A 26,155-nucleotide genomic window follows, 5' to 3' on the forward strand; every position below is an offset into this window, starting at 1 on the left:
ATAGGTATCTGACAGGTCAAAAAAATTTTGAAATAAGTAAAATGAAAAAGAGACATTATATAAATTCGGGCTCTCCAAATACAACGCTTGAAGATTCAGTCTTGCCTTCTCACTGGAGTTAATAATAGTGAATAACTGTAGCTACAGTTATTAATGTATAATTCTATATAGTAATTCATCATTTAAATATGATAAGAAGTGTGTGATATTATAAGAAATTTTCTATCATTGACAGTTAGCACCTTTCTTCCCAGATGGACTTCTCTTAATAAAACTATCTCTTTGCTCTACATGAGTTTGAATTTTAAAAAGTTTTCAGAATAGTATCTTGGACAGTTAAAAGAATATCTTCCATTTATATCAAACTAAATATTTTACATTCCTGTTTCTTCATAATTACTGATATATTTCAATCTTTTTTTCTTGTTCACCATCTTTTGTTTACCTGTGCTTTAAAAACTGAAATTCCTTTTCTTTTAAAGTTCTTAGAAAGGAAAAAGAAGAGGAAGAACCTAAACCAGAAAAAGAACCTAAACCAGAAGTTAAACCAGTACCTACACCAGTAGAAAAAATTAAGAAACCTGAAGGTACTAATTTACATTCAAATCTATCCAGTGAAGTATAATTAAAAAAAAAAATAAAAAATCCAATTTTCAAGAATGTTCACTGCAATTCAGAAATGAAAGTGAGATTTTAAATGATGGCTTGTGTTAATCTGTTTAAATTAAAGATTCTCAGAAAGCCTAACTAAACCTGACATCCACATTTGGGTCTGAATTGTGCACTTTGGAATTGCTTTCCAATCTTCAGTGTTTATATAAGAGAATTCTACAAATATTTTATAATATTGATGAAAATATAACTACAGCAAAACAGTTAACCCAAGCATTCTTTTAGTTAACATTTTACAAATATTTGTCCTGTTGTCCATTTATTATTTCTAATGTACTCAAATCTCACTCTTAAAAGTACATATTCCTGAATCTTATGAACATCTGAAACTGCTTATGTCTACAAAAATGAAAAATTTAAATACACTGGAGGTAATACATTTGGGGATTCAAGGTGGTTTAATATATCTTACAAAATAAAAATAATATTTTAAAGTCCCAGAGGTTCCTAAGAAGAAAACGGAGATACCTGATATAAAAAAAGAGGAGAAATATGTGCCCAAACCTCCAAAAGGTACAGATGCGTGGTGCTCTTTTTCCTTACGGCAGCAACTAAATTATATTCATTGCTGAATATCGTGCTATATTAACCTAATGCATTACTATCAACCAGCCTGTTCATGACTAACAACTTTGCATTCTTCTGGATTTCTTGTTGTCTTTACTTCTTCAGTGCTTGAAAAATTTATCTTTATTCCATCGTATCTTGCTTTTGAAGATTTTATCTCAAGTTAATTTCTTGATTTTTGGCTAAATTAAATGTAGAAAAATAAATTCTGTCTTTGATTAATTCTCTCTGTTGCTTCTAACTTTGACATTCAATGGGATTACAACCAATGTACATTAACCTATTTGTAATTGTTGTGTTTGAAATGACAGAACCTAAGCAAGCAGCTATCCCACTTCCTGGGTCTGAGCCTAAACCTGCAGTGGGTAAGAATTCTTTAGTTATTAATATCATTGAAGCCTTTCCTGTGAATCTAGTATTTTCCATTCAGAGACTTCTGGCTAAAAGGATATTCATAGACTCATAGAATACCAGGTTGACAAGATGCCCCAGTGCCCTGTCCAGCTGAATTTTAGAAGTGTTCTTACATTAAACAAATGTCTTTAGTATTGCTAAGACTGGAACTTGTATACAATCTAGAGAATGTTTTAAAGAACATCTTACTTTAAAAAAAAAAATTAAAACAAATATATGAGAACCCTTTTGGGGTTGTTTTTTTTTTCTCTACAGCTCTAAAATCTCCAAAACCAGCAGCAGAACCAGCACCAGCTGTTACTACTCCAGTGACAGTCCCAGTGGTTGGAAAGAAAGCAGGTATTTATGATTATTTTATGCTATATATAGGGGTTTTCTCTCTGAGATACTAAATACCTCCAGGATAAAAGGAATGAAGACGTACAATTACATAACTCATTCATTGCAGGAAGATTTGAGGTCCTTTTCAAGGGTCTCTTTATTCCAGGCACTGTCACCTAATCTTAAAAGTGTCTCTGATACACCATAGAGATCAATCTGTGCTCTTGCTCCTGGATAGTGATATGTGTGCCTTTATTTATTGTCCTGCTATGAAATCTGTGTATTCTGTTGATTCCTTCATGGTTTTTGTTTCCTGATATATGTCTTGTGAACTCTGTCTTGTTTTTTTCTGTATAGAAAACAATTCTAAATTGTTTCTAAACAATTCTTGTGTTTGGTTTTCTGCTTTAATTTGTTATTGAGTCTGAGGAAAAGGGGCAGGGCTGCTGAAGAACTAGAGTACTGCTACTTTCATTTGATATGTTTAGGACCCTTGATCATTCCCTGCCAAGAAAAAAGAATTATGAAGAGTCCAGTTCCACTGAAGCACCTTGAGCTTGAGGTCATTGTTATAGAGCTGATGTACATGCTGCTCGCACATCATTCAAAGGATCTCAGGTTGCAATAGAGCTCAGGTCTCGGGTACTGGAGAAGCTTAATTATTCATATCTCTTGGTCATTTATTTGCTGATGTAGCCAGACCTGCTACATCTCCAAATGAAGCTAGGCATAACTAACTCATTTTATGTAGGTGGCCAGATAGTCATTAGAAAGCTGCTTTTAACCTGGATTGGATTTAAATTGACAAGCTTGCAGGACAATGCTCTATACCATAATAGTGGTTTAATTAGGTCTTCTGTACTGTTTGTGAGTGCCTTTCTTATGTGATTGTGTTGTACGTTTCTATTGTGTGGAGATGTTCTATGTTCATTTTATTTCAGGTATAGCTGGAAATTTTGTCTTAAAATATACTGTTCCTGATGCTTATTCTTATGGATTTTAACTCTCTAAATTACCTGTGAAACCTTTGTAGCTGCAGAAAAGCCTGATGCGCCATCTCTACTAAAGCATAGAGATAAAATGCCCCCAGTGGAAGAAGAAAAGCCTGAGACAATTGTGTTAAAGAAGATTTTGGTTGAGAAACGCTTGCACATAAAAGAGAGAGTAAGTCCTACGGAGTCAGTTCCAGAAATTCAGACAGTAGAGCCACTTGAGCTCAAAATCTCACTGGAAACAGCTGATAGAATACTGAAACCAGAGGCAGATAAGCAGGAGAAAGTGACTCTTAAATATTTTATACTGACTCCCGAAGAAGAGGAGTCAGAAATTACACCTATGGTTTCAAGAAAGACTACCTTTACAGGTGAGGAAACAGAAATTACAATAGATAACAATATTTATGCGAAGGATGAACCACCACTACCCAATGAAGAATTGAAACTGATTTCTATGGCGTCTGAATGTATGGAAAGAGATTCTGGAGAAGAAAAAGGGGAGAAAATTAAATTGGTTGTTCATAGGGAAGATGCTATAGAGAAAGTCTCTGACAAGTTTAGCATTCTGCAGGAAGAAAAGATTCCTGTGCATGAAAAAGAGGAAATTGAGTCAATTTATGTACCTAAACATATGCCCAGAGAGTCACATGAGCCCAGGGACCAGAAAAGACTTCTAGTAAAAGACAGTAATTCAAAAATCAGTTTGCAACCTGAAGAATTTCTCATTAAATGTAAAACTTCATTTGTAAAGGGTATCACAGAGGCAGGCATAGCTGAAACTCCTCTGCTGATAAGTGAAGAAGAGAGAGGAAGTTTTATCCTGGAGAAATCTGAAGTTCCTCCTGGAAAATCCATGAAGGAGCGTGGCATACAAAGTAAAGCTCAGTGGATGAATAAATCTGGTACTGTAGGAGTGGAAATGCCTGTAGATAAGATTTTTAATAAAGAAAAGAAAATTGAAGTTATTCAAGCTAATGAGAAACATGGGAATCTGGACTTCACATCAGCAGAACTGTCTGAGGTGACTGAACCCACAGAGGGAAAAAGTATTGACCTAGAACACCCCACTGAAGATGAGGATGTTTCCAGAGGAAAAGCGCACATAATCTTTAAGCCATCTGTTCTTAAGCCAGAAAGAGTGGAAAGGAAAGCAAGAGAAAAATATTCTCCAGAGAAAGGAGAAGTTCATTATGAGAAGGGTTCGGGACAGTTGTTGACTGAGAAAGCAATCCTAGCTGATAATAAAACAGGCAAAAAGATTATACCAGAGAAGGAAGAGAAAACTCTTTTTAGCACCCACTTCAAAAAAGACAAAATTATACAGTCAAATGCCCCTGAAAAGGTGCCTGTGGAAAAAGAATTTGGTACAGTTATTACAGGAGAAGGAAGTGAAGCTTCCATAGGAGAACATGAAAAAGAAGTCAGAGATGAAACAGTTTGCAGATCTGAGTCAGTAAAGAAAATTCAGCTACCAAGGAATCAAGTTGACAAACAGTTTCAAGAAGTTAATATAATTGAAGATGGACATAAAGAAACTCCATCTCTCAAAAGCAGCAAATTAAAAATGGAAGAAAAGAAATCTTATTTGACTATGGAAGAAGTAAAGCTTTCAGGAGAAGAGTTTCCAGTGACAGAAGGTAAATCAGATGCAAAAACATCAGCTAAATACGGCACTGGAATTAAAACAGCTGTCACCATGAAAAAGGAGAAGGGGAAGCTTTCAGACAAAATACCATCAAGCAAGGGAACCCCTGCAAGTGGAGAAGTTACTTACTCCTCAAGCATAGGTAAGATAACTTCCAGGAAAGGAGGAGGAGATAAAGAATTCCAGAAATCAGAACCTGCTCACATGAATGAGCAGGCCATTAAACTTTTGAGTGAGAACAGGAATTTGAATGCATCTGGGGAACGACATGAAGTTCTGGATGTTCCTGCAAAGGCTCATGCAAAGCGAGGTGAGGAAGACCTCTGCCAGATTCTTCCACAAAGTTCTTGTTCTATTTGTTTCAGGAGAATATCATTTCCCATTGTAATGTTTTCTTTCTTTAACACTGTTCAGATTTCCATCTAGTCTGTTAGCTGGCTGTACTGGCATTCAGCCACTCTTTACATGTTTGTCTTACCTGTCTGTTCATGCACCTGTGTGATCAATGTTCATTGTCTTAGTCTTACACTTTCATATGACTGCATAAATCATGTTGTGTACCATTATCTTCTCAGAAAACTCACAAACTCACACATTTGTTTCTAGTATTCATTTTTCCATCCACCACAATAAAATCTGTCCTGCATTTCATTCATACCATTCTCCCATTAAAAATATCTTTCGTATTTCCTTTCACAGAAGATGATAAAAAGCAACATAGCATGGGAATTCCTTTTCAAAAGTCTGAGATGATTCATCACAAGTTGGGCAACTAACAGAACATCCCTCACTTGTGAAAATAATGCATTGTCCTGAAATATGTATTAGATTTATACAACTTATATTTTTGTTGTCTTCATTAGTAACTGTGTGCTTCTTCTAAAAAAATATATATATAATTTGTAATAGGTACTTAAGCTACTTTGGTTGACAGGTGGCTATTGATCAAGGGCCTAAATGTGAGTAAAGTGTCAGAGAATGGCAGAATTTTACAAAATAATGGGCAGGACAATAGATTGAGGAAGTAGGTGCTCCTAGCTGCCTTTCATTCTCCACTGCTGAGTATGTCTTTCGGATGTTTGAAGATACTGAACTCATCACTGAGATATAGACAATGTATGTTGTATAAATACATACATATATTAATATCTTCCTCCCTTTGAATGTGTATATACCTAAAGGAAGAGAAAATCAAATTTGTAAAATAATTTTTGTCTTAATTTTAGTTAACTTTATCTTAATTTGTTGAACTACATTCCTAATAATATTGCTGTTCTACTTCAGAGACCAAGACACCAAAAGAAGAAACTCCAAAGGGTATCAGTCCAGTCAAAGGTAGGATACTACAATCAATACCTACAAGCAAAAGCAATAAATTAGGGTTAGTTTATTAATTTCTGAATTCTAATTGCAGCCAAGAAGACACCTTCACCAGCAGATGCAGAAAAAAGGAAACTCAGGCCAGGCAGTGGTGGTGAAAAACCTCCTGAAGAGCCTCCATTCACTTACCAACTCAAAGCTGTACCACTGAAGTTTGTCAAGGAGATGAAAGATATAGTGCTAACAGAAGCTGAGTCTGTTGGGTCTTCTGCAATCTTTGAAGTCCTTATTTCACCATCCACTGCAATTACCAGCTGGATGAAAGATGGAAGTAACATACGAGAGAGTCCAAAGCACAAGTTTATTGCTGATGGCAAAGATAGGAAGCTGCATATTATTGACGTCCAGCTGTCAGATGCTGGTGAATATACTTGTGTATTACGACTGGGCAACAAAGAGAAGACCTCTACAGCCAAACTCATTGTTGAAGGTATTCCCTATTTCAAGTTTATCAATAATTTAAAGGCTAGTTACTCCTTAAGCTGGAAGTACTGGTATGTAGTAAATTACAGTGGTTGGTGGATGCTTCCTTTTGTTTCCATCAATCATTACACATGCTGATTTAATATGTAAGGCATTTCTGCAGCACACCTTCTGTATGTAGATGAGACAAACAAAAATTCTGTGTTACCCACAGAACTCCCAGTGCGGTTTGTGAAACCTCTTGAAGAAGAAGTCACTGTGATTAAAGGCCAGCCACTGTACTTGACATGTGAACTTAACAAAGAAAGAAGTGTGGTCTGGAGAAAGGATGGGAAGATCATTAAAGATGTGCCTGGGAAGTTTGCTCTGGGCATTATTGGTTTGTCACATACCCTCATGATCACTGATTCAGATGATGCTGATGCTGGCACTTACACTGTTACCGTTGAAGGCACTGAGCTCTCATGCTCATCTTGTGTTAAGGTAGTAGGTAAGCAATAAAAATCCTGTTCTCCTTTCTCTTTATAATATTTGAGCTGTTTTAAAATTAGGAAAGTTTTTCCTCATTGTAAAATATAAATGAACAGATAAGATTTTTACAGTTACTAAAAGCTTGTTGTAATACAAAATCTGTAAGGTCTATTTCTTTTATTTATGACCCATGTATTTTTAGTAGAAGTATGCTAAGCTGTATTTTTATGTAACTTTTTGTCATGCAGAAGTGATAAGAGACTGGTTAGTAAAACCCATAAGAGATCAGCATGTGAAACCAAAAGGAACAGCTACATTCACGTGTGACATTGTCAAGGATACGCCAAACTTTAAATGGTTTAAAGGAGATGAGGAAATCCCTTCTGAACCCACTGACAAGACAGAAGTCTTGAAAGAGGGAAATAAAATTTTCCTGAAAATCAAGAATGCTGGCCCTGCTGATGTTGGGGAATATTCAGTGGAAGTTGAAGGTCGCAGGTACCCAGCAAAACTGACCCTTGGAGGTAAGGATGCTTTTATTTGAAATATATTGAATTAGCCTATAGGCCAATGTTCAAAAACCTCTAAACAATCAAACAAAAAAAGCAACCTAAATTATTGTAAAGCTCTATCAAAACTTGATCTATATATGTGTTCATTTGTGCATTCTAGAACGTGAAGTTGAACTTCTGAAACCATTAGAGGATGTTACCATTTACGAAAAGGAAACAGCAAACTTTGATACAGAAATATCTGAGGATGATATTCCTGGTGAATGGAAACTGAAAGGAGAAATCCTGAGACCCTCACCTGTAAGCATCCTTACAACAAAATTTATTTAAATTAAACATTGTGAACAGGTTGAGTCTTTATGGTAAGGTCCTTGCAGGTCTGCCATTACTACTCAGTCCAGAATGTAGAAAGGCTAAGCAGTCTGGTAATTAAAAAAACACCAGTTCTCTAAGTAAAAATTATATTCCATTACAGCTAAGTTTTCTCAAAGGATTACAGCACATTATTCAGAAAATAAAAATATCCTAAACACATTGCTAGGTATTATGCTGACATTCAAAAGAAATATGCTTCAGGGGGGTTTTATTATTGAGGGGAAGTGTTAACTTTCCTTGAAAAGCAATTTCAATCTTTCTAGCTGACTTTTAACATGTCTCTAGAATCTGTTTATTAAAACCACCTAGCAGTAAGTCTTTAGCATTGTATTTACAGATTGTATTTTATTCTATCTTCAGACATGTGAAATTAAAGCTGAAGGAGGAAAACGCTTCCTAACTTTGCACAAAGTGAAGTTAGAGCAAGCTGGTGAAGTCCTTTACCAGGCACTTAATGCAGTTACTACAGCTATCCTGACTGTGAAAGGTATGATGCACCATGGAATATGATACCAACTTAAACAGAGTTCACATTGAGCATATTACAAGCTCTATGTTCTGATTTGCTTCCAGAAATTGAACTGGACTTTGCTGTACCCCTAAAAGATGTTACTGTTCCTGAGAGGCGCCAAGCAAGGTTTGAATGTGTCCTTACCAGAGAAGCCAATGTTATTTGGTCTAAGGGCACTGATATACTCAAGATCGGAGAAAAATTTGACATCATTGCAGATGGAAAGAAGCATATTCTTGTAATCAATGATTCTCAGTTTGATGATGAGGGAGAATACACTGCTGAAGTTGATGGCAAGAAAAGCACAGCAAGACTGTTTGTGGAAGGCAAGTGTCTTCTTTAATGAAAGAAAAAAAATAAAAAAATGGATTAAGAATGTATCTTTTAGAACTACATTGGCCTTTTTTCTGATGGTATTTATGTGTCTACAGGTGTGAGACTGAAGTTCATCTCACCTCTACAGGATCAAACAGTGAAAGAAGGGGAAACAGCTCACTTTCAGTTTGAGCTTTCTCATGAAGACATGCTAGTGAAATGGTACAAAAATGACAAGAGACTCCACACAAGCAGAACAGTTTTCATTACTTCAGAAGGCAAAGTTCATAAACTAGAACTTAGAGAAGTAACACTTGATGATATCTCCGAAATAAAGGCCACAGTCAAGGACTTGAACACACAAGCAAACCTGAAAGTCTTAGGTGATTACATAAATAATTTTAAATATGTTATATAATATGAATAAAAAACTTATAAGTAGGATGTTACAAAATATTGATGTTCTAGTAAATTTATACTACTAATTTACCACTTCATATCCATTATGCCTTTTGTAGAGGCTGATCCATATTTCACTGTGAAATTACAAGACTACAGTGCTGTGGAGAAAGATGATATTACTCTGGAGTGTGAACTTAGCAAAGATGTGCCAGTAAAATGGTACAAAGATGGTGAAGAACTAGTAGCTTCCAACAGAATTTCCATGAAAACAGATGGCTTGCGCCGTATCCTGAAAATCAAGAAGGTTGCAGAGAGTGATAAGGGTGTTTATGAGTGCGACTGTGGAACCGACAAGACAACTGCTAATGTCAGCGTTGAGCGTAAGTTATCATGCCTTGCCTCAGGGAAAGTACTGAAACCTTTGTAAAACAGAATAGACAGACACCTTTTGGAATACAACACCAAAAGTTGTGCTTTTAGAAAACATGCTGTTGTGATGAATAGCTGAAATATCCAGATTTACAATTATTAAGAGTATTTACAAGAGGAAAAATATCTTAAGATATATAAATGGCTGTTGTGAAGACAGTGATAATCAATTATTCTCTATGTCCATTTACAGTCAGGAAAAGAAAAGCAGTTAATTTAATTCACTGTAACAGATACCTACGTTAATTATGAGGAAAAATATTCTTAAAAAAAAATAACTAAACTTTCAGATATATCTTGTGGTTTAAACCCAGCTGAAACCAGGACAACACATTATAGAAGGAGGTTGTAGACTGCCCAAACTTGCATCATTTTAAAAAGAGGTTAGACAAATGTTTATCAGTGATAGCATTTCAATGCACTAAAGAAGAGATAGGAAGAGAGTTTAGATCCTTTCCAGTATTACCTTTTTATGATACAAAATGAGTGAGTAAACAGATGTGAACTTCTGGTGTTTCTTTTTCATTTTAGCTCGCTTAATCAAAGTGGAGCGCCCACTTTATGGAGTGGAAGTATTTGTTGGTGAAACAGCGCGTTTTGAAATTGAAATTTCTGAGCCTGATGTTCATCCTATATGGAAGCTAAAGGATGAAACACTAACACCTTCACCTGTAAGGCTTTTTCATTATTTTTAGGCCACAGCTTACACCAGGGAAAAAAAAAAGAAAAAAAAAAAAAAGCAGCTTCTGAATGGTTTCTTAGAGTAGTTTAAGAATATTCTAATATGTGTGTACGGCAATGTGTCTTTACCACCAGGACTGTGAAATCATTGAAGACGGGAAGAAGCATACTCTTGTCCTTCATAACTGCAAACTTGATATGACTGGAGAAGTATCTTTCCAAGCTGCTAACGTTAAAAGTGCTGCTAATCTGAAAGTAAAAGGTACAGTCTGCACTTTGCCAGTATTTCCATACATATCTTAGGGCATTAGAACAAATCTAGAAGCATAAAGGTCTCTATAAACCTAGCTCTGAGCTGAAAGTGTTCTTTGATTTCAGAATTGCCTCTCATCTTTATCACTCCACTAAGTGATGTAAAGGTCTTTGAGAAAGATGAAGCAAAGTTTGAATGCGAGACATCCAGAGAACCTAAGACTTTCCACTGGTTGAAAGGAACAGAAGAAATAACTCCAGATGAAAGATACGAAATTATTTCAGATGGAACAAAGCACACTCTGATTATTAAATCTGCTGCCTTTGAGGATGAAGCTAAATACATGTTTGAAGCTGAGGATAAGAGAACAAGTGCCAAGCTAATTATTGAAGGTTGGCCTGACTTTGCCTTTCTAGGAAAGATTTGCACCATACTCCTTGGATAGTTTTTATTTATAACATTATTGTGAATTAAACATTTTGTTGTTATAGGTATCCGCCTAAAATTCATTACTCCTCTCAAGGATGTAACAAAAAAGGAGCGAGAAACTGCAGTGTTCACTGTAGAACTCTCCCACGAAAATATCACTGTTGTCTGGTTCAAGAATGACCAGAGATTACATACCAGCAAAGTGGTTTCAATGACAGATGATGGCAAATTCCATTCACTCACAATCAAAGATCTTACTATTGATGATACTTCTCAGATTAGAGTGGAAGCTATGGACAAATCATCAGAAGCTAAACTCACTGTTCTTGGTAAGAATGCCCCACAGAATTTACATGTTGTATATTATCAGAAGAGTCTTACTAATGAAAAATGGTGATCAAAAAATCTTAGGGCTGGTTTTGGTTTGCTTTGGTGGGTTGTTTTTTTTTTGTTGTTGTTGTTGGTTGGTTGGTTGTTGGCTTTTTTTTTTTTTTTTTTGTTATTTATTTGGATTAATCTATATTTTAATTTTTGACTGTTTTACAATTTGTCTTTGGGTCTCCATTTCCCCATTCAGAAAGAATAAATAAAATAACTTAAAAATGTCATACAACTGTTGCAAAATTATCTGTTAGAAATTTAAACATTGCTCTGAAACTCCTAAAGCATGAAAGCAGTGTTTTCAGTAGTATTAGTAATACACTGAATTGTTTCTTAGGCATTTGCTGTTTACTCATTTTGCAACAGAACTGTGTAATATTTGTAACAACTGTATTTAATCCTCCTTGCAGGGACTAAACAAGAAATGTATTTTATGGTAAGAATTAATTGTTTTTTTTCTGAAAGACTAGCTTCAGACTGAAATATCTTAATCTTTGCTTGCAGAGGGAGATCCTTACTTCACTGGGAAGTTGCAGGATTACACTGCTGTAGAGAAAGATGAAGTAATTTTACAATGTGAAATCAGCAAAGCAGATGCTCCAGTGAAATGGATGAAGGATGGCAAACCAATTACTCCATCAAAGAATGTTGTTATTAAGGCTGATGGTAAAAAACGAATCCTTATCCTCAAGAAAGCATTGAAGAAAGACATTGGACAGTACACTTGTGACTGTGGTACTGATCAAACCGCTGCGAAACTCAATATTGAAGGTACAGCTACTTTACTGGGCTTCTCTGTAGAAAAGATCTTTTGTGGTCTGTTGGAGACTGAGGGAATCAATCACTTTTTTTTTTTTTTTTTCCTCCAGATCGGGATATTGAGATTATACGTCCACTATACAGTGTGGAGGTGATTGAGACAGAGACTGCCCGTTTTGATATTGAAATCTCTGAAGAAGGTGTCCATGGCAATTGGAGGTTAAAAGGAGAACCCCTGACTGAATCAGCTGTAAGCAAATATTTCAGGATGTTTCTTACGTGTGTCTCAAAAATTTGTGGGGAGGAAGTGTGAGGGAGAAGAAGGTGGCTGCAGAAATAAAGTGAAATCACAGGAACTAAGTGAAATCCGTATCTATCTGCTTTCAGTAAGGACCACATTAATAACTTTTAAAATGTAATATAGAATTAATCAAAAATGTTGCATAAAATATCAAAATAATAAATTATTTTACATAAGTAAGTGCATTGCTGTTCCCTAATAATATGTATCCAAAGAGCAAAGACCTCATAGAATTCACTTAAACATAATGGCTTTTAAAAATACAAGCTTTGGATTGTCTTCATTTACTTTTGTTTTTTGAGCTATGGCTGGTTTAAATAGACATAGAACACATTTTCAAAATCTTTTCCATTAGTATGATGGCAAAAATTGATTTAAAAGTGTGTAAGACTTAATCAAATATTCTGAATTCTTTGCTGGAAGGATCTGAAAAGTTAAGAAACAATGCAATCGTGACTGGCAATAATTTCACAACCATTTAATGTAACAGTAAGTTACATTGTGAGTAAATCACAAAGATCATAAGTTCCATGAAAATCAATGTCTGGATAAGACATCAAGACCCTTCTCAAGTAAAGGTCACAGTGCAGTTTTGGAAACTTCTAGTTCCCTTAGGCCTCTGACTGTTCTACACATGGATATATTGGCTAGTTAATCAGCACATATCATTCACCAACACAACTGTGTTGTCTCTGGCCCTTTCCTTCTAAGCAGAAGCAGACAGTATTAGGAAGGGACTTTGAAAGGAAAGGCATATGAATGAAAGTTTATAAGGTATATCACAAGTGGCAGTGAGCCTAAGTGTTGTGAATGGAGGAGGAGATAACGTATGCATGGTAGGAGAAGTAAGTAAGGGCTCTTGTGCAACACACACAGAAAAGACACTGAAAAATTACTTTCACTTTGTTGCAGGAATGTGAAATCAAGGAGGAAGGCAGAAAGCACTTCCTTACACTGTACAATGTACGCTTAGATCAAGCTGGTGGAGTAGATTTCCAAGCAGCAAATGCCAAATCTGGTGCTCACCTCCGAGTGAAACGTAAGTGTCTTTCAAACTGAAATTAATTAATCTAGTGAAAACCAGGTACTTATTGCTTCTTGGAATTGGTGGACAAATCTCAATAATCATTGAACCAACAGAAATGCTTTCCAGAACAACAACGGCAGGATTAATTATTCAAGCCACCTTATTTTTTTAGTTAAGGAATTTCTTGTATGTTTTTTAATCTTGTGCATAGTTTATTCATACAGGGGGAGTAAAAATAAGGAGATGGCCTTGAAGGCTGCTATTATTACACAATCAAAGTTTTACAGGCAAAGGCTTTCCTGCATAGAAGCATGTTAACCTGAAACGACGGGATCACAGTGATATCTAGGGATAAGGTTAAGAGTTTGATGGGCAGGGACAGGCTACACGGTTGAAGACCACTTGTTTCACACTCCAATCCTAGCCCTCGCTATTTTGGAAAACACATGCCTTATCTAGTAAGAGGCATGCAAGGCTTGGCAGGGAGACAGATGCACGGCAACTTTCCTGCTGACCTTGTTCAATTTAAAGAAACACGCTCTGCAAATAGGAAATTTTAGGTGACCAGCCCTCCCCCTAAAAACCCCTGGTGGCCTCTTCTATTTAGGGAATTTAAAGAGTGGCATTGCGATGTCTGTCTCTCTTGAGGGAAGCCACCATGGAGATTAGTACATAAGGGCAGCAGCTCTCTCTTGGGTAGAAGAAACTGATCTGAGAATGATGTCTTCTTACCAAGCTCGAGTAATTGGCTTGCTGAGACCCCTCAAGGATGTAACAGTGACAGCTGGGGAATCAGCAACCTTCGACTGCGAACTCTCTTATGAGGGAATTCCAGTAGAGTGGTTCCTGAAAGGAAAGAAACTGGAGCCCGGTGAAAAGGTAAAGAAAGTAAACTTTCTTTTTCCTCATGTTTCCTCCTTCTTCCTCTCTTTCAACTCTCCCTTCTTTATTTCTCATTTACTCTCTTAATCAGAAGTATTAAGGTATAGCTGTTGTGTATATACATACAGTAGTGCTGTTGTGCCAAATAGTAAATTTTCACTAAATCAGATATAGGTTTGTTTGGTCTTTTTCTCCAGAAATTACAGTATTCTCGAATACCACAAGCATTTATTTTACAAAGGGAAACAAAGGCTCCAAAATATCAATCATTACAATGGTGATTTTGTGCCTGATTCTGTCAGGATTACTGAATTATTTTTGTCCAGTTAAATTGTAGTTACACTGAGAGGATTTTGAAAGTTACTATCAGGAAATGTTTTTTTTCTCCTGAATTCTGAGTTGCAGTCCAGTCCTGCTTATAAGGGGATTAAGAGGAGTCAAATTCCATTTCAGGCATTTGTTCTGGCTCTCCAGATAACTTTCTGGGCAGATTTGCTTGTCAAGCACTTCTCACTAGCTAATTTTAACCCTTCATCAAGTGCTGGCTCTTAACTCTCAGATCTGAGCAGCCTGGAATGCAGTCAGTTTAAAGATAATAGTAGGAGAAATACATAAAGAAACACATTAAAAACCATGAAATATAAATGTATATAACTGGTTTTAAGACTTCTTTTTCACACACTAGGCCAAGAGAAATAATACAAATTGGAAACCTCAGTCAAAGCAACCTTTTAAGGCATTACATGACCTAGCAGAGTTTCGGAACCTGCAATAATGCTGCTAATAATATTTTTGTGCAGATTTTTTTTCTGTCACATACAGTTTTTAGCGTATTATTTTCAGGTTTTATTAGATCTTCCCAAGCTCCACCAAATTTGCCTAAATGAAAAATATTTAAATAAAAAAATAGAATATAGAAATAGGAAAAGGAAAATTGATCATGCTGATAGGCGACCCTATTGCAATATTTAAGGGCAGATAAAATTGAAACTCAGCAGATGACATGTAATAATTCAAGGTAATTGCTTCTGAGTCTAGGAATAAAAATACAGAAAGCTATTGATCAGTGACATGGCTTGATAGTTATTACGCCTAGCAAGAAAAATATTATATGTTCAATATTCTGTATGATGGAACATTATTTTCTGCTTACCTGTCTGAGCTATCATTTTAATTACATGAAAAAAATAAAATCCAGATTTCATTCAGTTTACACATACAGTCAAAACTGTCACTTGACTTCACTTGAAATTTTATCAAGAAGAAATCCAGAGTAAACCGTATTTTTACTTGATGTATCACTTTCTGCTCATTTAAAATAGCCTCTTGAAACACTTCGGTTACAGTTGTCAAGAATTAATTTAATTGTACAAGTTTTTAATTTCAGCTGGTTTTAATTCAAACCATTATTTTACCTCTGTGGCTGTCATTTGTCTGTAACCTTTATTGAAGTGACTTTTGTTTATCTCTTCTGTCTATCGTGGTCAAATACGTATTTGGCTTCATCTCAATCTCTTTTGAATAAGCATTAACTAGAGCTAGGTTTCAGGAACACAATAAGGAAGGACAGCCACTTGGTTCCTTCCTTCCCCCTGAAGCAAAAGAGACTGCCTTCTCAATCTTTTTTGCTTCTTCCTTAGCGGAAGCTCATTTTTCCCCTTTATTTTTCTAAACCAGCATATACTATGTGATCATGTATGTCTCTGAAAATAAATAAATAGGATTCTTCAAGAGCTGTTAAAATCTATGGGATGAATGAGTGGCAACCCTTTTCATGGTTGCAATGCAGGATGTGTCCTTGAAGCCTCCAAGTTCACACCTAGAGAAAAGGGGTGTTTGTGTAGAAGTCCAGTTCAAACTCAAATTTGCAAAGTAGTTTCAGCAATAGGTCAACACAGAAATGTCTGGGGGGTTTTTTATGCAGAAATTTCTACCAAAATTTAGTAATAGTCAATTTGATAGTTACAAAAGAGTGTAATGAGGGGGGTTCCAAACTACTTTAGATGTAGCCAGGAGTAACATGAACTTTTTCCCATAAACTTACTTATATTAGTACTTGTTCATAATAAACAAGATCTCAAGTCAGCCTCATTCTGAACTTTTATAGTAGACTCACGTTTTCTAATACAAGGACACAAATAAATTAAAACATGGGGAAAATTAAAATTGCAATTTCTTGTAAGTGAAAAGACAAAACAGAAATGATTCTCAAAATCCTCAAAGCATTTGTCTTGAGGTATATATAGTATATACAAAAGGAAATTACCAAAATTTCATATAAAATTAAACCAAACTCCATAGATAACAATAAATAGCAGTACTATTTCATTAAATGTTTATTAAATACTTCTTGTAGATACATACAAAAGTTTTTTTATGTACTTTATAAGGTCGTGACACGTGCTGAAGGGAGAGTTCACACACTTATTCTAAGAGATGTCAAGTTAACAGATGCAGGAGAGGTATCACTGACAGCAAAAGATTTCAGAACTCAAGCAAATCTTTTTGTGAAAGGTAAGTCAGTCATTTTCATTATATCATGGTAATTGTTAATGGCCCATTCACGATTCATCCTGGAATAGGATGTTAATATAAACCATATATCCAATGAATAGGACCATACAGACAGTATTTGACTGATAGATAATTCTCCTGATTAAAAAACAAACTTAAAATGTTTATGCTTCATGGAAGAGCTGAGAAAAGGGGGAAATACTGCAAATGTGTCAGACCTGGCAGATGAACCAGTTCATTAGGATTTCCAGGGCTTTATTGCAGACTTGAAGAGTCAATTGGCCTCAAGATGGCCTGCAAAAACTGCCCTTTATGGCTCCCCATGCATTTTTCAGTCCTTTGGAGTATCCAGAAACATATGAGAGCACAACTACATCATCAGTCGACTGACATACATCGTCTGTATGCCCACTTGCACTGTTTGCAAGCTATGTATGGCTAAGAAGTCAAAAACTCCACACACTTCTAACTGATATAGTAATTCAAGGAAATTACTCCTTAAGTTTGGGGTATAAATTCAGAGCCACTGAGATCATATGGCTATAGTTCAGCTAAAGAAACTGAGTTGCAAGGCTTTGGGATAATTTGTGAGTAAAAACTCCACGGACAAGGATATCACTCAGTCTACCTTTACAGTAGGCTGAAAATAAGGAAATTAGCAAAATTAACTGAGCATGTCTGGGCATTTAAAATAATTAAAAAAAACCAAAACAAAACAACACCAGCAGAGACATCTAAGAGCCTTTCTGATTATTCAGACAAAGAAAATTAGTACTGATGCATGCAACAATTCACTACTGGCAGAGGGCTGGCTATACTTTAGGTATTTTCTATAAAAAAATTTATCTGTTTCTTTTAGAACCCCCAGTTGAATTTACTAAACCACTTGAGGATCAGACTGTTGAAGAAGAGGCCACTGCAATACTGGAATGTGAAGTTTCCAGGGAAAACGCAAAAGTTCAATGGTTCAAAAATGGTGAAGAAATTCATAAAACAAAGAAGTATGATATAATTTCTGATGGCAGGGTCAGAAAACTCATTATCCATGGCTGCACACTGGATGATGCAAAAACATATACTTGTAAAGTTAAGGATTTTAAGACATCCTGCTTCCTCAATGTAGAACGTAAGTCATTAAAAATTTTATGCAAAATATTTAAGTGCTATAAACTTTATATGGTAGTGTCTATGACTGACAATAATAGCAATGTCAGCAATTTATTGTTCTCTACTGGAGAATTTCTTGTACTAAAAATCTTCTTTTTTCTTATAGCTATTCGTCTTGAGTTCCTGAAGCCCCTAACTGATCTTGAAGTGAAAGAAAAAGAATCTGCTCGGTTTGAATGTGAAATTTCCCGTCCAGGGGTCAAGGTCAATAATAATAATACTTTTGAATCTGAGTAACTCCTTCAACTAGTGTTGTGGGTTTTTTTTTTAACTGACAACTTTATTATCTTATTAGAAATGAACATATGACTGAAATTTATGATGAGCATGTTAATATTAGTGACCATGTTTATTTGCTCTGAAACAGGTGAAGTGGTTTAAAGATGGCATTGAAATTAGAAAAGGCAAGAAGTATGACATCATTTCCAAAGGAGCAGAACACATACTTGTTGTCAATAAATGTACCTTCGATGATGAAGCTGAATATGCCTGTGAAGCAAAAACAGCTCGAACATCAGGACTACTTACAGTGATAGGTAAAGACAGTTTTAGAATCTAATATGTGAACAAGAAAAAAAGGGGATTTGATGAAAGGATTTAATCATCTTTTAAAATTCTTGTTGCAGAGGAAGAGGCTGTTTTCACAAAAAATCTTCCTGATCTTGAAGTGAATGAAAATGACACTGTAAAATTGATCTGTGAAGTTTCAAAACCTAATGCTGAAGTTACTTGGTTTAAAGAAGATGAGGAGGTGCCTGATGGTGCTAGATTTGAACATATTTCTGATGGTCGAAAGAGAATTCTTCTCATCCATAATGCTCATCCTGAGGATGCTGGCAAATATACTTGCAAGCTCCCAAGCTCTAGTACAACAGGAAAACTTACCGTACATGGTAAGAGAGTTACTTTGGTGGCCTTGCTTTCTGAACAAACAAACAAAATAAAACAAACAGTAAGAGTACACAACTTGGTTTATTCTCTTCATAGTAAAAAACATAAAATAAATTAATATATATCTACAAAATATTTTCTTTCAGAACTTACACCACAGTTTCTTACCAGACCACAAAATCTTGAGGTTCTTGAAGGAGACAAAGCCGAATTTGTCTGTTCAGTATCCAAAGAGGCAATTTCGGTACAGTGGCTGAGGGATGACACAGTCCTGGAGCCTGGTGATAAATACGACATCATTTCAGACGGCAAAAAGAGAACACTTGTAGTTAAAGACTCTATTCTAGGAGATGCAGGAAAGTATACTGTCACGGTTGGTGAAGCTAAAGCTACAGCGCGTTTAACAGTGATTGGTAAGCTTTATTTTATCAATGTGCAGGTGCATATTTTGCTGAATTCCTTATAATAGATGGTGTTCTATTACTTTTTTTTCCTCAATTTCAGAAAAACTCAGGATTATAACTCCCCTTAAGGACCAAGAAGTTGGTGAGGGTCAAGAAATTATCTTCAACTGTGAAGTCAATAAAGAAGGTGCCAAAGAGAAGTGGTACAAAAATGATGAGGCAATATTTGACAGTGCAAAATACATTATTGTTCATAAGGATTTAGTTTACACTCTCAGAATCAGAGATGCACAGCTGAAAGATCAAGCTACCTACACCATTGCAGTGTCAAACCAGAGAGGTGAACATGTCAAAAGCTTTGCTGCCTTAACTGTATTAGGTAAATAACTTTTACTATATTAAAATTATTTCATCACCTTACATTCAATTTCACATTACAATCATGAGGATGTAAATTAATCACTTTGGGGGTTTTGTCTTAATAGAGGAGGATCTCAGAATTGTTGAGCCCCTTGAAGACATTGAGACAATGGAAAAGAAAACTGTCACATTTTGGTGTAAAGTCAATCGCCTTAATGCAACCCTTAAATGGACAAAGAATGGTGAAGAGATCACATTCGACAGGCGCATATTGTACAAAATTGATAAATACAAACACTCACTCATCATTAAAGACTGTGGGTTTATAGATGAAGGTGAGTACACTGTCACTGCTGGACAAGACAAATCCATTGCAGAGCTTCTCATCACAGAAGCACCAGCAGATTTCATCGAACATCTTCGGGACGAGACCGTCACAGAATTTGATGATGCTGTCTTTACATGCCAACTTTCCAAAGAGAAAGCCAGTGTAAAATGGTACAGAAATGGAAGAGAGATAAAAGAAGGCAAAAAGTATGTACATTTTATTATGCCTTTTAATATGCTAGACATGCTTGCTTCACTTTGTTACCTTATCTGGAAACTAAAATGCTGCTTACTTACTCCCCCATAAAGATACCATTTTGAAAAAGATGGAAATCTGCACAGACTAATCATTAAAGACTGCAGACTAGATGATGAGTGTGAATATTCCTGTGGCGTAGATGACAGGAAATCTAGGGCAAGACTTTTTGTTGAAGGTATGTGTAAAATGAAACAGGACTTATTTCTTCATTGTTTAGTCATAATAGAAACAACACATAAATGACATCGAATGAACTGACATTTCTTTCAGAAATCCCTGTTGAGATCATCCGACCACCACAAGATATTTATGAACCTCCTGGTACAGATGTCATCTTCATGGCTGAGTTGAACAAAGATGGTGTGGAGGTCAAGTGGTTGAGAAACAACATGATTATTGTCCAAGGTGACAAACATCAGATGATGAGTGAAGGAAAGGTCCACAGGCTGCAGGTGTGCGATATAAAGCCCCGTGACCAAGGGGAATACAGATTTATTGCCAAAGATAAGGAAGCTAGAGCTAAGCTTGAATTAGCTGGTAAGATGCTTGCTTTGTGTTTCTTTTATAAACTCTTAGGTTAGTGAGTTAACTAAATTGACTTTTCTTCTTTCAAAGAGTTGAATTAAAATGAATACACAATCAGGCTGAGATACAAGTCTTTAAACTGTAAGAATTATAATTCAGGCAACAAACATTTTTTATTCTTCCACCTTGATCCAAATGCTGAGCAAAAGTACAGGTTACTTTTCAGTGTCTATACAAAGAGTATGGACTGAACTTAAAGGAAACAGAACCTTTTCATTAGGTCTCTGCAGATCTAAACCATGAAAATTATTTGGCCTACTCCCTTCAGTCATATAAAACATTTAATTCCTAATTTTTCTATTTTACAGGATCAGACTGGTGATCCTCCCTTTATAGGAGGACACAGTACATGCCAACCAGACTGAGCTTATTTCTCTGGAGCAATCCAATAAGTGTATTAAGGATTTGCTCAGCATTCGTACAACAGCTCCTTCAATTTTCTATGTTAGCTTCTATACAACAGCTCCTTTAATTTTCTATGTTAGCTGACTAAAAATACACCTTTTTTTAAGAAAAAATATGTAAGTACTTATTTGTCATATTCATCCACCTTAGCTGCACCCAGAATCAAGACTGGTGATCAAAACCTTGTGGTTGATGTTGGGAAGCCTTTAACTATGACTGTTCCATATGATGCCTACCCAAGAGCAGAAGCTGAATGGTTGAAAGGGGAAGAAAATCTGCCCACAACAACTGTTGATACCACAACTGACTGTACTACCTTCAAAATTTATGAAGCAAAGAAATCAGATAAGGGAAGGTACAAGGTTATACTTCGAAACAAACATGGCCAGGCAGAAGCATTCATCAACGTAAAGGTCATTGGTAAATACTCCTATTATTAAAATCTTGCTTACATTTATTTAAGCCAGAGGGAAAAAAAAAAAAAAAAAAAGGAGATGCAATGCCCTAAACTATTGTCATATTCCTTCTAGATGTTCCAGGTCCAGTTAGAAACTTGGAAGTCACTGAAATTTATGATGGTGAAGTTGGCCTTGCCTGGCAAGAACCAGAAAGTGATGGTGGAAGTAAAATAATAGGCTATGTTGTTGAAAGACGTGATATCAAGCGCAAAACCTGGATTATGGTCACTGATCGTGCTGAAAATTGTGAATACACTGTTACTGGACTACAAAAAGGAGGTGTTGAGTACCTCTTCCGTGTTAGCGCACGGAACAGAGTGGGCACTGGTGAGCCTGTGGAAACAGATACACCTGTGGAAGCTAAGAGCAAATTTGGTGAGCAGTAGTTATGAAAAATTCAGTGTTTGGTGACAGTGTAAGCAAAGCAGTACAAACTCAAACAGTAGGTAAAACCCACATACCTTGTTCTTCCTTTCCCCCTAAAATAAAATGCAGATGTTCCTGGACCTCCTCAGAATGTAGAAGTTACTGATGTGAACAGGTTTGGAGCTACACTTACCTGGGAACCACCTGAGTACGATGGAGGATCTCCAATTACTGGCTACGTTATTGAACTGCGTAACAGAGCTTCCATCAAATGGGAGCCAACTATGACCACTGGAGCTGATGAACTGTCAGCTCTCCTGACTGATGTTGTGGAAAATGAAGAATATTTCTTCAGAGTAAGAGCTCAAAACATGATCGGAGTTGGCAAACCAAGTCCTGCTACACGTGCAGTAAAAATTATGGACCCAATCAGTAAGTATGCAAACGCTGATTGTGACTGCATTATGAGACAGGGACATTTTGGCTGGCTTTATATTATGTGTGCACCATCTGGTTCAGTAAGAATTCCAAATACTTTTTCTCTGAAATTAGAATCCAACCAATTAAAAAAAAAAAAAAAAGGGTTAAAAAAAAAGCTGTGCAATGGTTTTAAAAATAGTGCTTCAAGGTATAGACAGCTGATATGCAAACCCATCCTCCTTTATAAGCTGCAAAAAGCATTTTTCTCTCAAATTATTTTCAGAGAGACCAAGTCCTCCCATTAACCTTGATCATTCAGATCAAACTAAGTCATCAGTGCAGCTCACATGGGAACCTCCTCTTGATGATGGAGGAAGTCCAGTCTTAGGCTATATTGTTGAAAGGCAAGAAGACGGCACAGACAAGTGGATTCGCTGTAACCCAAAATTAGTACCTGCTCTTACTTTTAAGGTAAGATGTTCTGTTCATCAACAAAATAATCAAAATGTGCAGATCATCTTATTAGTATGAGTTTTAAAATTATTATTTGTGTTGTTTAGGTTACTGGATTGAAACCAGGATCCAGTTATTACTACAGAGTCTCAGCAGAAAATGCAGCTGGTGTGTCAGACCCAGCAGAGGCTATTGGACCATTAACTGCAGATGATACTTTTGGTAAGCCATATGCTATTTATTAAAGATAATTAATCAGATAAGGGACACAAGTGCATCTTGTGCATAATATGTATATTTTCACCAAATAACTGCTGTGCCAACTAGTATAAAGAGCCTTAGGCTTTTGAGATTGAGCTTTTTTCTCCTGTTATGAATTATGCAGATAATTAGGTGTACTATTAGAGACAGACCTGTTAGGTTGCCTGAAGAGCATTCTTCCTTATATGTAACCTTAACTTCTCCTATGTAAGTTCTTAACTTCTGACTATGTAAGTCATCTCCTTTGTAAGTTTAAACCCATTACCCCTTGTCCTATCACTACAGTCCCTGATGAAGTATCCCTCCCCAGCACCCATATAGCCCCACTTCAGATACTGGAAGGCTGCTATGAGGTCTCCACGCAGCCTTCTCTTCTCCAGGCTGAACAGCCCCATCTTTCTCAGCCTGTCTTCATACGGGAGGTGCTCCAGTCCTCTGATCATCCTCATGGCCCTCTTCTGGACTTGTTCCAACAGTTCCATGTCCTTCCTATGTCAAGGACATCAGAACTGTACACACTGCTCCACTTTGTGCACAGTTTGGGCCTGGAGCAAGCAGTCCTGCTTCCTCTCAACTTCCCCGATATCTCTTAGTCTCCTCATAGCCTCCGGCAGCTCAGCTACCTGATGCAGGAGTACTTCCAGCAGGGCGTAATGAGCGCAGCCCTGCCATTGTGCACCCCCGCCTCAGGAGATCAGTGCAGGCACTTTCTGCCCCCTGAGCTCTGCGCTGCAGCCTCCCCTCTCATCGGCTCTGTCCGGGTGCCGACGCTGCCTCCGCCGGGGCAGCCAGCGCAGAGCTCCCAAACTGGGCCCTGGCCCCTGCGCCGAGGGATCACCACCTCGCTAGAGCTGGAGGCAAACGGCCCTGTTTGTCGCGCTCCCTGGGGCGAGTTTTACCCGCTCAGGGCGGTGCCGTCCCTTCCTGGCACCGCCTCCTATGAGTCGCGGCTTGCCTCAGCAAAGCTGGAGGCTCCTGGGCAAGGGCTGGCGAGGGCTGGAAGCTCTCTCGGTGGCTCTTGCTCCTCAGAATTGAGGCTCCTGGGCACGTTGTTTCCACTTGCCCCAGTGTTGAAGGCTCCTGTCTGGAGATACTTACCTTGGAAAAAAATAAAATAAATAAAATTAGCCATTTCAGAATATCTGAAAAGATTTCACCAAATCAATTTTGTGCTTTTTCCAGTTGGACCTACAATGGACCTAAGTGCATTCAAAGACGGGCTGGAAGTTATTGTTCCGGAGCCAATCAAGATCCATGTTCCTATCACTGGTTACCCTGTGCCAACTGCCACATGGTATTTTGGTGACCAAGTCTTAGAAGAGGGTGATCGTGTAACAATGAAGACAACTGCCTCCTTTGCAGAACTTGTAATTACTCCAAGTGAATGTCCAGACAAGGGAATTTATTCCTTAACATTAGAAAACCCTGTGTCATCTGTTTCAGGAGAAATTAACGTTAATGTCATCAGTAAGTGGACATGCATATATTCTAGGAATAACATTCGCTATTTATATTGCTAAAACATATTTAGGTTAATAATGTGAAATCACACAACTTTCAGTAAACCACATATATTAAAATATAACTAAAACCTAAAAATCCATCATCAAAAAGACCCTCTTTTCTGGTTTTCCATATCCAAGTTTGCTGTTTAAGGAAGCATGACTAAGAAGAGTAAATCTTCCGGCAGACAGATTACATAGAGATCATCTGCCAAATTCTGATTACAAAATATTTAATATGATTTCTATGGTTTCTAGCTCGTCCAAGTGCACCAACAGAACTCAAAGTTTTAGACATAATCAGGAACACAGTACAGCTGTCATGGGAACCTCCAGAGGATGATGGTGGAAGTCCAGTTACTGGCTATATAATTGAAAAACGTGAAGTAAGCCGGAAAACATGGAGCAAAGTAAGTTCATTCTGTCTCATTTCAATTTCTATTTGCCATATTGTTTCCACATGTGCTACTGGATTTTATGTCTTATTTTGATAACTGCCCTTTGGAAATAGATTTTAGAAACACATTGGATCCTTCCTTCTCTCTAGGTTATGGATCATGTTGTTGACCAAGAGTTCACTGTACCTGACCTCATCCAAGGAAAAGAATATTTGTTCAGAGTTTCTGCATGCAATAAATGTGGCCCAGGAGAACCTGCGTATATTGATGAACCAGTAAATATGTCAGCACCAGCAAGTAAGTCAAGTGTTTCACATTGCTGCTGATTTTCTGTTTCTGAAATCTTGTTGATTTTCTTTAAAATAAAATTAAAATTAAAAAAAAAAAAAACAACCTTCCTTGGACTGGTTTCTAAGACCCCATTTGGTTTTTATTTTTAATAGCGGTGCCTGATCCACCAGAGAATGTTAAATGGAGGAACCCAACATCAAAAGGAATCTTCCTAACATGGGAGCCTCCTAAATATGATGGTGGCGCCCGCATTAAAGGTTATCTGGTAGAAAAATCTCAGCGTGGTACAGACAAGTGGGAGACTTGTGGGGAACCTGTTGTTGAAACAAAGTAAGTAAATTAACATCAGAAGATATATCCTTTAAACTGTGTATCCTCACCATTTTAAATATCTGGATTTTTTTGTTTGTTTAACAAACAGGATGGAAGTAACAAAACTCAAGGAAGGAGAGTGGTACGCATATCGGGTTAAGGCTTTGAACAGAATAGGAGCTAGCAAGCCAAGTAAGCCAACAGATGATATTCAAGCCATTGATGCAAAAGGTAATTACTTCAATCACTGAATTACAATAGCTGCTTTATTTTACTAATCTCTGAAATACTGTTTCTATAACAATGATTTTATTATCTCCTAAATCAGAGGCTCCAGAAATTTTCTTAGATGTGAAGCTTCTTGCTGGACTTACAGTGAAAGCTGGAACTAAAATTGAGCTGCCAGCTAAAGTGGTTGGAAAGCCTGAGCCCCAGATTACTTGGACCAAGGCTGACAAAATTTTGAGGCCTGATGACAGAATCACCATTGAAACCAAACCGGGTCATTCTACAGTCACTATTACAGACAGCAAGAGGAGTGACAGTGGAACCTATATTATAGAAGCTGTAAATACCAGTGGACGTGCTACTGCTGTTGTTGAAGTTAATGTTCTTGGTATGCATGTATTTTATGTTG

At 36.8% G+C, this 26,155-nt stretch overlaps 1 protein-coding gene across 1 annotated transcript in view; it reads left to right on the forward strand.

Annotated features, from left to right (window-relative positions):
* TTN (titin) overlaps nt 1–26,155 on the forward strand; it is a 256,966-nt gene that overhangs the window by 145,172 nt on the left and 85,639 nt on the right. The window contains exons 134-175 of the mRNA XM_061379384.1: nt 483–587; nt 1,108–1,185; nt 1,551–1,604; nt 1,909–1,992; nt 5,899–5,949; nt 6,029–6,424; nt 6,632–6,907; nt 7,137–7,412; nt 7,561–7,700; nt 8,136–8,262; nt 8,349–8,612; nt 8,718–8,984; nt 9,120–9,383; nt 9,964–10,103; nt 10,249–10,375; nt 10,492–10,758; nt 10,858–11,124; nt 11,681–11,947; nt 12,046–12,185; nt 13,149–13,275; nt 14,000–14,142; nt 16,536–16,659; nt 17,519–17,785; nt 17,933–18,030; nt 18,194–18,362; nt 18,453–18,719; nt 18,864–19,130; nt 19,222–19,500; nt 19,607–20,015; nt 20,118–20,242; nt 20,338–20,604; nt 21,208–21,477; nt 21,588–21,890; nt 22,011–22,313; nt 22,585–22,772; nt 22,862–22,976; nt 24,198–24,482; nt 24,776–24,927; nt 25,065–25,212; nt 25,359–25,536; nt 25,628–25,749; nt 25,847–26,134. Of these exons, the coding sequence (XP_061235368.1) occupies nt 483–587; nt 1,108–1,185; nt 1,551–1,604; nt 1,909–1,992; nt 5,899–5,949; nt 6,029–6,424; nt 6,632–6,907; nt 7,137–7,412; nt 7,561–7,700; nt 8,136–8,262; nt 8,349–8,612; nt 8,718–8,984; nt 9,120–9,383; nt 9,964–10,103; nt 10,249–10,375; nt 10,492–10,758; nt 10,858–11,124; nt 11,681–11,947; nt 12,046–12,185; nt 13,149–13,275; nt 14,000–14,142; nt 16,536–16,659; nt 17,519–17,785; nt 17,933–18,030; nt 18,194–18,362; nt 18,453–18,719; nt 18,864–19,130; nt 19,222–19,500; nt 19,607–20,015; nt 20,118–20,242; nt 20,338–20,604; nt 21,208–21,477; nt 21,588–21,890; nt 22,011–22,313; nt 22,585–22,772; nt 22,862–22,976; nt 24,198–24,482; nt 24,776–24,927; nt 25,065–25,212; nt 25,359–25,536; nt 25,628–25,749; nt 25,847–26,134 (8,484 nt within the window). The remainder of the gene's footprint in view (nt 1–482; nt 588–1,107; nt 1,186–1,550; nt 1,605–1,908; nt 1,993–5,898; nt 5,950–6,028; nt 6,425–6,631; nt 6,908–7,136; nt 7,413–7,560; nt 7,701–8,135; nt 8,263–8,348; nt 8,613–8,717; nt 8,985–9,119; nt 9,384–9,963; nt 10,104–10,248; nt 10,376–10,491; nt 10,759–10,857; nt 11,125–11,680; nt 11,948–12,045; nt 12,186–13,148; nt 13,276–13,999; nt 14,143–16,535; nt 16,660–17,518; nt 17,786–17,932; nt 18,031–18,193; nt 18,363–18,452; nt 18,720–18,863; nt 19,131–19,221; nt 19,501–19,606; nt 20,016–20,117; nt 20,243–20,337; nt 20,605–21,207; nt 21,478–21,587; nt 21,891–22,010; nt 22,314–22,584; nt 22,773–22,861; nt 22,977–24,197; nt 24,483–24,775; nt 24,928–25,064; nt 25,213–25,358; nt 25,537–25,627; nt 25,750–25,846; nt 26,135–26,155) is intronic.

This window comes from Neopsephotus bourkii, unplaced genomic scaffold (assembly GCF_033783945.1).
Source record: "Neopsephotus bourkii isolate Nb327-2 ecotype Australia unplaced genomic scaffold, CSIRO-AGI_Nbou_v1 NB_196, whole genome shotgun sequence".
Classification (NCBI taxonomy): domain Eukaryota; kingdom Metazoa; phylum Chordata; class Aves; order Psittaciformes; family Psittacidae; genus Neopsephotus; species Neopsephotus bourkii.